This window comes from Cervus elaphus, chromosome 18 (assembly GCF_910594005.1).
Source record: "Cervus elaphus chromosome 18, mCerEla1.1, whole genome shotgun sequence".
Taxonomy (NCBI): Eukaryota; Metazoa; Chordata; class Mammalia; order Artiodactyla; family Cervidae; genus Cervus; species Cervus elaphus.
In genome coordinates, this window is record NC_057832.1 from 52,579,873 (window position 1) to 52,593,243 (window position 13,371).

The 13,371-nt window shown below is 38.8% G+C and overlaps 1 protein-coding gene across 1 annotated transcript in view; it reads right to left on the minus strand.

The window, feature by feature from the left end:
- CCDC146 (coiled-coil domain containing 146) overlaps positions 1-13,371 on the minus strand; it is a 144,023-nt gene that overhangs the window by 117,941 nt on the left and 12,711 nt on the right. Inside the window, exon 2 of the mRNA XM_043872043.1 lies at positions 2,143-2,312. Coding sequence (XP_043727978.1) covers positions 2,143-2,301 — 159 coding nt within the window. The 5' untranslated portion in view covers positions 2,302-2,312. The remainder of the gene's footprint in view (positions 1-2,142; positions 2,313-13,371) is intronic.

Consider the following 13,371-nt stretch of genomic DNA (forward strand, 5'->3'; position numbering starts at 1 on the left):
TTTCACAATTTGTATGGAAATACAAAAAACCTCGAATAGCCAAAATAATCTTGAGGAAGAAGAATGGAACTGGAGGAATCAACCTGCCTGACTTCAGACTCTACTACAAAGCCACAGTCATCAAGACAGTATGGTACTGGCTCAAAGACAGAAATATAGATCAATGGAACAGAATAGAAAGCCCAGAGATAAATCCACGAACCTATGGACACCTTATCTTTGACAAAGGAGGCAAGGATATACAATGGAAAAAAGACAACCTCTTCAACAAGTGGTGCTGGGAAAACTGGTCAACCACTTGTAAAAGAATGAAACTAGAACACTTTCTAACACCATACACAAAAATAAACTCAAAATGGATTAAAGATCTAAATGTAAGACCAGAAACTATAAAACTCCTAGAGGAGAACATAGGCAAAACACTCTCTGACATAAATCACAGCAAGATCCTCTATGACCCACCTCCCAGAATATTGGAAATAAAAGCAAAACTAAACAAATGGGACCTAATGAAACTTAAAAGCTTTTGCACTACAAAGGAAACTATAAGCAAGGTGAAAAGACAGCCCTCAGATTGGGAGAAAATAATAGCAAATGAAGAAACAGACAAAGGATTAATCTCAAAAATATACAAACAACTCCTGCACCTCAATTCCAGAAAAATAAATGACCCAATCAAAAAATGGGCCAAAGAACTAAACAGACATTTCTCCAAAGAAGACATACAGATGGCTAACAAACACATGAAAAGATGCTCAACATCACTCATTATTAGAGAAATGCAAATCAAAACCACAATGAGGTACCATTACACGCCAGTCAGGATGGCTGCTATCCAAAAGTCTACAAGCAATAAATGCTGGAGAGGGTGTGGAGAAAAGGGAACCCTCTTATACTGTTGGTGGGAATGCAAACTAGTATAGCCGCTATGGAAAACAGTGTGGAGATTTCTTAAAAAACTGGAAATAGAACTGCCATATGACCCAGCAATCCCACTTCTGGGCATACACACTGAGGAAACCAGATCTGAAAGAGACACGTGCACCCCAATGTTCATCGCAGCACTGTTTATAATAGCCAGGACATGGAAGCAACCTAGATGCCCATCAGCAGATGAATGGATAAGGAAGCTGTGGTACATATACACCATGGAATATTACTCAGCCATTAAAAAGAATTCATTTGAACCAGTCCTAATGAGATGGATGAAACTGGAGCCCATTATACAGAGTGAAGTAAGCCAGAACGATAAAGAACATTACAGCATACTAACACATATATATGGAATTTAGAAAGGTGATAACGATAACCCTATATGCAAAACAGAAAAAGAGACACAGAAATACAGAACAGACTTTTGAACTTTGTGGGAGAATGTGAGGGTGGGATATTTCAAAAGAACAGCATGTATACTATCTATGGTGAAACAGATCACCAGCCCAGGTGGGATGCATGAGACAAGTGCTTGGGCCTGGTGCACTGGGAAGACCCAGAGGAATCGGGTGGAGAGGGAGGTGGGAGGGGGGATCGGGATTGGGAATACATGTAAATCCATGGCTGATTCATATCAATGTATGACAAAACCCACTGGAAAAAAAAAATAATAAAAAAAAATAAATAAAAATAAAAAAAAAATTAAAAAAAAATTCCTTAAACTAAAAAAAAAAAAAAAAAAGCATATTCCCTGTTTTGCTTCTCTGCTAATAGAAAACAGTATATTTCAGTGCTCTTCTAAAGTAACTACATTTAGTTAACTAAATGTATGTTCTGTCTATCATTATAAGACAAAACCTTTTATCTTCATTTTATTGAAGTAGTCTATCCAACAATGAAAGAAATCTCTCTTAATTAATTTACCAACAGACAGAATGCACTTAAGTCATTGCATGTATGTAAAGATTTATTATGCCTTCAAAGTATCAGAACCTAACTACTGCATTAGTCCAGGATTATATGATAGGCTTTTGGAAGAGAAGGTAGGGACTATTTTAAAGAGCTTCAAATAGTATGTATCACACACAGATTACATATAATAAATTATTTTGATAATGATATTAACTTCATCTGAATTTTTAAGTAGGTAAGGAGGCAAGTTTCATTGTAGTAATTTATAAAGAGAGTAATAAATAAATATATATGTACCTCATGTAGACAAATGAAAGCTGGAGTTGTAGATAAATCAACAAATCGCTCATCTTGGATATTAATTGTGGGTGCAATGGCATAAATGGGGTCTTCTTGAGCCTTTCCACCTTTCTCCTCTTCCTCTTCTTGTTCTGTGTCTGTGGTACTGTCTTCCATTTTTCACAATTCTAAAATAAAATCATTCCATATTTAGCTATTTTTGGATATCTTCAGTTATAAAGTAAAATTAATGGAGGATAGGATAATAAAAGCAATTAGAGTAATCTGTTCAATGAAATTATAGATCAGGAAACTTAGCTGCAATCACATTACTATAAAAGGCTACTTTGTTGCAAAGATGCTCTCCATTGATACACTCAAAGCAATTATTTCATTAATTGGAAAAAATAATTAGTAACTAGAATTTAGGTTCCATGAAGGCAGAAAATAAACCTAATATTGTTCACTGAGTATTGTAGTAGGCACTCAATTACTATTCATTGACTGGATTAATAAACAGAACCTTTATCCTTAAAATATAGCACAAAGTTAATTCAAAGTATTTTTGGAAACATAAAAAACAACACCCTGCGGTGCTCCACTCTGCCTTGGGCATGCACTTGTGCACAAGGCCCCCGGGCTAATTGCTCAATACCCACACTGCCTGCTGCCGCCACTGCTCAGGCCCGTATGCTGGTGCACGCTGACACCTGGCCCGTCTCTGTGCTCATGGGCATGTGCTCAACTGTTCCATCAGACTCCACTTACAAAATATAAGCTCAAAATAAAATTACTAAGTATTTCAAGCTGGTGACACCAGAACATTAAACCAAGTACAGGCCCCTCCAAAAGTGGGTCATTTTATCACTGCACAGGTCACACATCCTTGAAAACAGCCCTGTTTATTGACCATTGATTTGCTCATGTAGTCAAGTGGACATAGAGTCATTTCTAAAAGGAGCCCTGTGTTGGCTAGCAAGGTCTCTATTGGTTCACTTTGATGGCATTGGGATGGCGGCTCCTCTGAGAGCTGGTAAGAGGCCTCCATTGCATAGGAGAATGCCAATCTAACCTGCTCTTTTGATCTCCGCATATGTGAATGTGCACTCAACAGAAGAGCACGCCTGCTTTCTTCTCTTACTAGACAGGATAACTTCAACTGTCAGAATTTCTTTTTGCTTTAATTTTTAAAAAATTTTTATACAATTTTTAAAAGTTACTCTCCATTTTCACTTATTACAAAATACTGGTTATATTCCTCATGTTGTATAATACCTCCTTGAGCCTATGTTACACCCAACAGTTTGTACCTCCCTGCTGGCAATCACTCGTTTGTCTATATATTTATGAGTCTATTTCTTTTATATTATATTCATTAGTTTGTTGCATTTTTTAGATTCCACATGTAAGTGATATCATACAGTATTTATCTTTTTGTTTGACTTATTTCACTTAGTGTAATGCCCTCCAAGTCCATCCTTGTTGCTGCAGATGGCAAAATTTCATTCTTTTTTATGACTGAGTAGTATTCCACTGCGGAGAAGGCACTGGCACCCCGCTCCAGTACTCTTGCCTGGAAAATCCCATGGATGGAGGAGCCTGGTGGGCTGCGGTCCATGGGGTCGCTAAGAGTCGGACACGACTGAGCAACTTCACTTTCACTTTTCACTTTCATGCATTGGAGAAGGCAATGGCACCCCACTCCAGTTTTCTTGTCTGGAGAATCCCAGGGACGGGGGAGCCTGGTGGGCTGCCGTCTATGGGGTCGCACAGAGTCTGACACGACTGAAGTGACTTAGCAGCAGCAGCAGCAGCAGTATTCCACTGAGGAGTATTCTCCATCTTCTTTATCCGTTCATCTGCTGATATACATTTAGGTGGTTTCCATATCTTGGCTGTTGTAAGTAGTGCTGCAGTGAACATTGGGGTGCATGTATTTTTTTGAATTAGTGTTTTTTCAGATGTATACCAAGGAATGGAATTGCTGGGTCACATGGTAGTTCTATTTTTAGTTTTTTGATGAAGCCCCCATTCTGTTCTCCACAGTGACTGCACCAATTTACATTCCCGTCAACAGTGTAGGAGGGTTCCCTGTTTTTCCACATCAATGCCAGATCATGTTACTTGTGGTCTTTTTGATGTTAGCCATTCTGACAAGTGAGGTGATATCTCATTGTAGTTTTGATTTGCATTTCCCTGATGATTAGCAATATTGAGCATCTTTTCATGTGCATTTTGGCTGGCCATCTACATTTCCTCTTTGGTTAAACGTGTTTTCAGGTCTTCTGCCCATTTTTTGATGGATTGTTTTATTTGATGTCGAGTTGTATGAGATATTTATATATGTTGGATATTAATTCCTTATTGGTCATATCACTTGGAAATATTTTCTCCCATTCAGTAGGCTGTCTTTTCATTTTGTTGATGGTTTTCTTTGCTGCACAAAAGCTTTAGGTTTAATTAGGTTCGATTTATTTTTGCCTTTATTTCCTTTACTTTAGGAGAGGGTCCAAAAATATACTGCTGCTTTATGTCAAAGAGTGTTCTGCCTATGTAATTTTAAGGTTTTGTTGAGCACGTATCACCTCTCATGTCTATGTTATCCCTACTCTGATGATAGGGATTCTCCTTCCTTTAATATGGAAAATATGTTCTAAAATATGAATCTAGATGGCATGGTAGGCTCTGATTCCTGAATTTATTAAAGTGGTCACAGGCATATCACTGATTCATTGTTTTCTCCTCTCTAAAATGGAAGTGATAGTAACTAATTTTTCTATTTCATAAAGAAAATGCATATTAGATGTAATAATGCCTCTGGGCTTCTAGCTTCCACTCTACTATCTCAGTTTTCTGCCGCAGCCATAGACCGCACACGCACTTGCCTTCCTCCTCTCGCTACAATAACATGTCACAGGTAAGCATGCACTTCCATCATGAAGTACTGAATGTCTGGCTGTTTTTCTTTATGTGATATTAATAGTAATTGATATTGTTTGGACTGCCCCTTCTTTAACACACACACTTTTAATGCCATAATACAGTTTTTTAAAAAATAGAACCTGTTATTATTAAGGTATCACAACCTTAGTCAGTTTATTGCTTAAGTCTTCAGGGAACTGGAAATGGCTTGATGACATATCTAGATTTGTGTTAATAAGCTAAAATATGTATGTTCAATCATTTCATGGATGAAAAATTTTAGAGCTTTCCCAACAAAACATTTTCTTCAGAAAATCAGGTCATAACTGTTATTTTCAGCTTTTTCTTTTAGCCTTTTCTTTAAGAAATATGTCAAACATAACCATAGTAACTTCAACAAATAACAATTCATGAGTAATTTTGTTTTATCTAAACCTTTCACTTTCCATCTCCACTCTCCATATTATTTTGAAGCAAAACCTAGACATCTAGACTTAATAATATATACTGAAGAACTCCCTAAATATCTCTGTATATTTGTAGAGATAGTTCTCATTTCATTTCACAGCTGCAAGGCACACCTTTGCATGGGTATGCCATAAGCTATTCAAATAATCCCTTATTTATAAATATATGGAATGTTTCTGTTTTCTGCTATTACAGTTTTGCAAAGTAAAGTACACCAATTTATTTAAAAGTATATTTTCAAGGCTCTTGGAATCTTTATAATCCAGATGGCATTAACCTGGAAATGGAAGCTCAGGCTATCTTTTCAGAGCATTGCACCTTTAAATACAGTACAGCTTACCTGGGCAACGAAAGAAGATGCCATACCGAATTTGCACAAATTCCTGAGTCTGTTGATGTTTTCAGGCTCTATTATCTTGAAAACAGTCTAAATATTTTATGGCAGGTAAGACATTTTACATAGGAAAGCAACTAAAGGACACTAATTGAATTCTGATAGACATTATCAGACAAAGTTCAACCTTTAGAAAAGAAAGGGAGAGTAAGAAAGTAAAAAAACACAAGACAGGCAAGTGCAAAAGTCTCATGTGAATTAAATATAAAACACTAATCAATCTAGTTAAATATAGTGACAGAAAGGCTTTAAGTAGATACCAAAGTTTAATAGACAAAAAAAATTCAAGGATTACTTAATATAGCAAAGCCCATTGTACTAATATTATCATGCTGCAGTCAATATTAATTGAGAGCCATAAATATAACAACAATATATACTCGCAGGCCACAGTGATATAAAAAAGAGAATATTTATGAAACTTCTAAATGCCTGGTGTAAGAACTATATAGCTATCAAGTATAGTGATTCTAGAGCCATATATCTCCATAATACCTAAATCAATTAAGCAAACATTTATTGAGTTGTTTTATGAAGATCAAGAGTCTACAAAGGTGTAAGCAATTTACAATCTAAAGAGGAATGAATGCAGGGAAATAATTTCTGTGTCATACAAGATAAGTTACAATCAGTCATTTCAATTGCGTCCGATTCTCTGCGACCCCATGGACTACAACATGCCAGGCTTCCTTGTCCATCACCAACTCCCAGAGCTTGCTTAGACTCATGTCCATTGAGTCGGTGATGCCATCCAACCATCTCAGCCTCTGTCGTCCCCTTCTCCTCCTGCCTTCAATCTTGCCCAGCATCAGGGTATTTTCCAGTGAGTCAGTTCCTTGCATTAGGTGGCCAAAGTATTGGAACTTCAGCTTCAACATCAGTCCTTCCAATGAATATTCAAGACTGATTTCCTTTAGGATTGACTGACTTGATCTCCTTGCAGTCTAAGGGACTCTCAAGAGTCTCCTCCAGCACCACAGTTTGAAAGCATTAATTCTTTGGCACTCAGCTTTCTTTATGGTTCAACTCTCACATGCATACATGAAAACCATAGCTTTGACTATATGGACCTTTGTCAGTAAAGTAATGTCTCTGCTTTTTTTTTTTTATGTCTCTGCTTTTTAATATGCTGTCTAGGTTTGTCGTAGCTTTTCTTTCAACGAGCAAGCGTCTTTTAATTTCATGGCTGCAATCACCATCTGCAGTGATTTTGGAGCCCAAAAAATAAAGTCAGCCACTGTTTGCATTGTTTCCCCATCTGTTTGCCATGAAGTGATGGGCAGATGCCATGATCTCTGTTTTTTGAATGTTAAATTTTAAGCCAACTTTTTCACACTCCTCTTTCACTTTCATCAAGAGTCTTTTTAGTTCCTCTTTGCTTTCTGCCATAAGGGTGGTGTCAGCTGCATATCTGAGGTTACTGATATTTCTCCCAGCAATCTTGATTCCAGCTTGTGCTTCATCCAGTCCAGCATTTCACATGATGTACTCTGCATATAAGGTAAATAAGCAGGGTGACAATATATAGCCTTGACATACTCCTTTCCCAATTTTGAACCAGTCCATTTTCCATGTCCTGTTCTAACTGTTCTTCTTGATCTGCATACAGATTTCTCAGGAGGCAGGTAAGATGGTCTAGTATTCCCATCTATTTAAGAATTTTTCACAGTTTGTGGTGATCCACACAGTCATAGACTTTAATGTAGTCCATGAAGATAAAATAAACCTAAATAAAAAGCAGTTTTCTTAGAAATGTAGGTAAGGCTTAAAAAGAAACTTGTATCCTTGAATTTAGATTTTAATCTATATATATTGGGAGCCATTACATTTTTGGCAGAGAGGAGTTATCTGAATTTGTAAAGATGTTGCTGGCAGTGAGAAGAATGGTCTGGAAAGGGTGTGAATTTGGAGGCAAGGAAACAATTTAGAGGCTTTGAGCCAGTCCCTGTACTATGGGTAGCAGATGGATGCCATAGTGAGCAAAACCAGACAAGTCCCTGACCTCAGGGAGGTTCACAGACTGGTAAGCAAGATGGCAATTAATCACAGAATCACAGAGATAAATATAAAAATTATGAGTAACTGAAAGAGGTGCTGGGAAAGCATGGATGCAGAAGCAGGGTTATGGGGCAACTACATGTTCCCAGTGAGTGCCATACACAGGGAAAATTCTGCAGTGAAGAAACCCTGACTGGAAGGTTAGGTACTGAGCAGTACCAAGGCAGCGCCATGCTATACTATAGGAGCCGGAGGAGAGAGGCCGTGGCTGTATGAGGCTTTCTAGGAGGGAAAGGACATGCACTGAGCTTTGACACAGAAAAACAAAAGGCCGCTGAAGGAGGAAAGAAGAAAAGTAAAAGCTTTAGTCCCATTGCAGAAGAACACTGAACTCCTCTATTATTCACACTTCACCTCGGGGCTAAAAGACAGAGCCAAAATAGGAAGCTTCCCAAAGAATAATTAAGCAATAAACATTGCAGGGCATGCCTTGTTTTGTAAGATACACCACTACTTCCTCTTCCCTAAAGCTAAAGAGGTGATCATTTTGTCTTGATTTTGAACTGTTCAGGAAATTTGTCTTGATGTTTACAAGAAACACATGCAATAAACTGAAAACCCCGCACACCAGAAAATGGGCAGGATACACGAATGATGTGACTTTGAAGGTAAAATGGCAGTGCTTGCATCAAAATAGATGTAGCAGGAAACCACCATATTGCCGTTTGATATCACTAGTCACTAAACAGGCATACATTTTGCTTATCTTAGAATAGTGAGGTGTGATGTAAAGTCAAACATAGTATTTCTTTGTCCCACACAGAACCTGGGCATTAATTTTTGTCATTTAGCATTCTTTAATTGCCCTGAAAACATAATCACATGCTCCTTTCCCCATCACCCACTGCTATAAAAGGTTAGTTACATGAACATTTCTATAATAATTCAGAGCTAGACCTCTTGGAGGACGGGAAAATTCTGGGACACCTAATTTTTTGTTGTTTCAGTTTCCTATATTTATTAAAAAACATAGAAATGTCAAAATGGGGTTAAAAAACGGTGGTATATTTAAAGTTGTAGGGCAAGTGCCTCTCAATCCTGTCAGTGTATCTCTGTGATTATACATGTATTCTCTTTTGAAGGTAACATTAAAGTCTACATTGAAGGCTTTTCTTTCTGAGAGGCCTCTGGTTCACAGTGTGACAGGCTCAGAATACTGGGCAGCCAACCCAACACGCAGCCTGCAGTCACCTCGGATCCAATTAATTCAGCAATAACAACAACAAGATCATTATCAGATATTAAGACATTGGCAGTCTTAAATGCAACAGATACAATTATTGAACTTATTCATGTCTAGGTACTTTATTCTATGTACAATTATATAGTACCCATTAGTACCATGCAAAGACAAGATTAGACTTGAAAGTTTTTTTTATTAATAACAAATAGATACAGATTTCAGGTCATGTTTTTAAGAAGAGGGAATAGAAAAGCTTTGTCATTCAAAGACCCAGCAAATCAAACCACAGCTTCTTTCTGTTCCTAAAAAAAATGAGAAAGAAAAAGAGCCACTCAAAAAAGAATCTTGGAAAAATCCCCACAAAAAACCATTCTTGCACAGAAAATAAATAAATAAAACCACTGCAGTCAGTAGCGGAGAAGGCAATGGCAACCTACTCCAGTACTCTTGCCTGGAAAATCCCATGGACGGAGGAGCCTGGTAGGCTGCAGTCCATGGGGCTGCTAAAAGTCAGACACGGACTGAAGTGACTTAGCAGCAGCAGCAGTCAGTAGATAAAATCTGGTTCATAATCAAAGTGTTAAACTAATAATGTGGCTTGGACATCCTTTAATTAAAAACATTTCATACACTTAAAAGAAAACAAAACTCTTGAGAGGAAGCTCCAAGTGCATATCTAAACTTTAAAGTAAATGTTCACAGTATTAGAGAGTTAAGTCTTAAATGATAATGTATGCATGTATAATCAATGAAGAGGGCTTCCCAGATAGCTCAGTGGTAAAGAATCTGCCGGTCAATGCAGGAAACATGGGTTTGATCTCTGGGTCTGGAAGATCCCCTGGAGAGGGAAATGGCAACTCACTCCAGAATTCTTGCCTGGGAAATCCCATGGACAGAGGAACCTGGTGAGCTACAGTCCACGGGGTCGCAAAAGTCGTACATGATTCAGTGACTAAACAACCACCACGACCAGTGAGGAGCCTGTTAACTGCCCATCATCATAGAGACCCAGGATTCTTACAGGACGAGCTCCCTTCTCTGGGATGGAAAGATGCTGAGAGAGCTCTAGCCCCACTCCCAACTCATTTCACAGTCGTATCACCTCCTCCTGCACACTCCCACCCCAAACACAGATATAAGAAAAGCTATCCTTTCTTTAAAACTTCCTGCTTTCTTCTTAGAAATCTGCACTGCTAAAAGGAGCTCTATGTTACTCATTTCTGAGTGGGTATAACATATTGGGTCATGATGGTGAGCACCATCTATGTAGAAGAACTGTCATGGAAACAGTTCTTCTACATAGATGTGAAGCTGACATGATTTTTGTCTCTGACACACCCTCCTGATTGCCCCCATCAGCGTGCAGATACTCTTGCCCAGTGGTCACTTACCTGTGCACCTAATTATAAGAACATTTATATGGTCCCTTACTATTTAAACAAAACTTTCCCTCATATTGTTTTACTTAATCCTTACAACAGCCATGTTCCATAAGAATAATTATCTCCATTTCATAGGTGAGGGAATTGAAGGTCAGAGAATATAAATGATGTGACTAAGATCAGACAGCAATAAATGACAGTATTTATTCAAACCCATGTTTACTGCTCTAAATCCCTTAACCTTTTGCATTTTACTCTGTGGGACACTTGCCACGTTCTTAGAAAAGCCCTTGCCCCTAGGCCTCCAGTAGTGGAAAGCAGGATCAAGAACACAGGCAGGCTGATAGAATTTAACTTCTGTCACTACAAAGATGTAAGGCTAGGACCCCTTTGGGAAAGAGCAGGCCAGCAGAGTATAAATCAGTTAGAAATGAATTATTCTTGTAGAGCAGTGATTGTCAGTCCAAAAGGCCTTAAGACTGATCTGTGCAAAACCATGGAGTATAGAACTTGTTGTTATAGTTACAAATCAAAGGAATGCGTTCACATATATGAAGTATGACAAGAAATGCTGGATCTTACATCTGCAATAATTTACAATCAGTCTACAAGTTTGGTCAGGCTTCAGAAATTCAAAGAATGCCTGAGAGGTCCTATTGATCGCTCTAATAGTTTCCAAATAATTTAGTATTAAGCAGAGACTGAGTATCAAAGCCTGTGGGAGGTATGAAATGCCCAAGTATTTCTGGGCATTTCTGACATCTTCTGCCATCTTCTGCCAGTCTCCCAGAAGGTCTGTTAAACAGAGATTCTTACACATGTGCATACAATCTAGAATCCTCACATTGATGGCCATTCCTCACTCTTGCTATGAAAATGTCCATGGTTTTCAAATTCTATTATCTTTGCTTGAATTAAAAAAAAAAAAAATGATACCAGAAAGCACATGCATAGCATTCCAATATTTGCCTATCCTATCTAATCAGCCTTGCATACCTCTTCTGTCATTTACACCTTTTCTCTTCCCCAGGTCACAGTCAGAAGAAACTGTGGATCTGTTTCCTTAGCAAAGATGTTCATGAAATATGGGAGTGTCACTGCCTCCGAGCTTGCAAGAGCCCAGGTCTCTCCCTTCTTCCTTCTCCTTCTCTCTGTCCTCCCCCTTCTCCTGTTATTTCATCTAAGATTAGGATTAGTGTCTTTTACTTAGTCTGCCAGGATGACAGAAAGGGCTAACAGATCAATTACTTGGAATTCGTCAGTGTGGGCTTATCTCATTCCTCCCCTCTTCCTATATAACCCTGGGCAAGACGTTCAGCCTCTAAGTGGCTGTTTCCTTAACTGAAAGATGATTTAAGAGTTGTTGTGAAGATAAAATGGGACAGTGTATGTGAAGTCTCAGATTCAGCATATAGTCCTCAATAAAATGGCAGCCTCCTCCCATCTCTGCCTGGTTCCTTTGCTTTCATATACAATATGCCTTGGGTTATTTTTATAGGGAAAAAAATAAACAGAGGTCAGCCTGGGACTGCACCAAATTATTTCAGGAATCTATGGTCTGGAAAAGGCGACCTGGGTCCTCTTCAGCATGATTTTGTCCCAGAGCTCTCCTTAGGATTTGGTGTGAGAGTCCTGGTAAACCTAATCTTCAAATCCCACTGTGAGATGTTTAAATCTAGGATAAGAAAGACTATGTAGGATATTGGGTACTGGAGAAGCAGAAAGGGAGCAACTAAAAATTCTAAAAGTCCTTAAAACGAATATGTGTCAACTCTGAGTCACGGAAGAGCCAACTTTTTTTTTTCCCCCTAGATTTTATCTGTATTTATTTTTGGTTGCACTGGGTCTTTGTTGCTGTATGTGGGCTTTCTCTAGTTGCAGAAAGCAGGGTCTATTCTCTAGTTTGGGTGCGCAGGCTTCTCATTGCAGCAGCTTCTTTTGTTGCAGAGCATGGGCTCTAGGTGCGTGGGTTTTAGTAGGCGTGGTGTATGGGCTCCGTAGTTGTGGCTTGCAGGGCTTAGTTGCTCTGTGGTATGTGGGATCTTCCTGGACCAGGAATCAAACCCATGTCCCCTGCATTGGCAGGCAGATTCTTAACCACTAGACAACCAGGGAAGCCCTGTGGGAAGAGCCAACTTTACAGACAGTAAGTAAAGCAGTCAAGTTCCTTCTCCTATATTTAGAAATTTCACAGATTTCTATTTTCATTGCATGAGTATTTCCTGTTCACAGGTTTCCTCTGGTCCAAGGCAGATCTCTATTTTGGTCTTCCTCTCCCCAGGCAGCATCCCTTACTCAATTTCTTTCCATTCTCTAAAGGCAAAGGTTTTTACATTGCTTATTATAGGGTTAGAAAGGCAGAGACATTAATTGCCAACAAAGGTTTGTCTAGTCAAAGCTATGGTTTTTCCAGTTGTCATGTATGGATGTGAGAGTTGGACCATAAAGAAAGCTGAGCGCCAAAGAACTGATGCTTTTAAACCATGGTGTTGGAGAAAACACTTGAGAGTCCCTTGGACTGCAAGGAGATCAAACCAGTCCATCCTAAAGGAAATCAGTCCTGAATATTCATTGGAAGAACCGATGCTGAAGATGAAGCTCCAATACTTTGGCCATCTGATGGGAAGAGCCAACTCATTAGAAAAGACCCTGATGCTGGGAAAGATTGAAGGCAGGAGGAGAAGGGGACAACAGAGGATGAGATGGTTGGATGGCATCACCAACTCAATGGACCTAAGACTGAGCAAGCTCCGGGAGTTGGTGATGGACAGGGAAACCTGGAGTGCTGCAGTCCATGGGGTTGCAAAGAGTCAGACACAACTGAGCGACTGAACCAAACT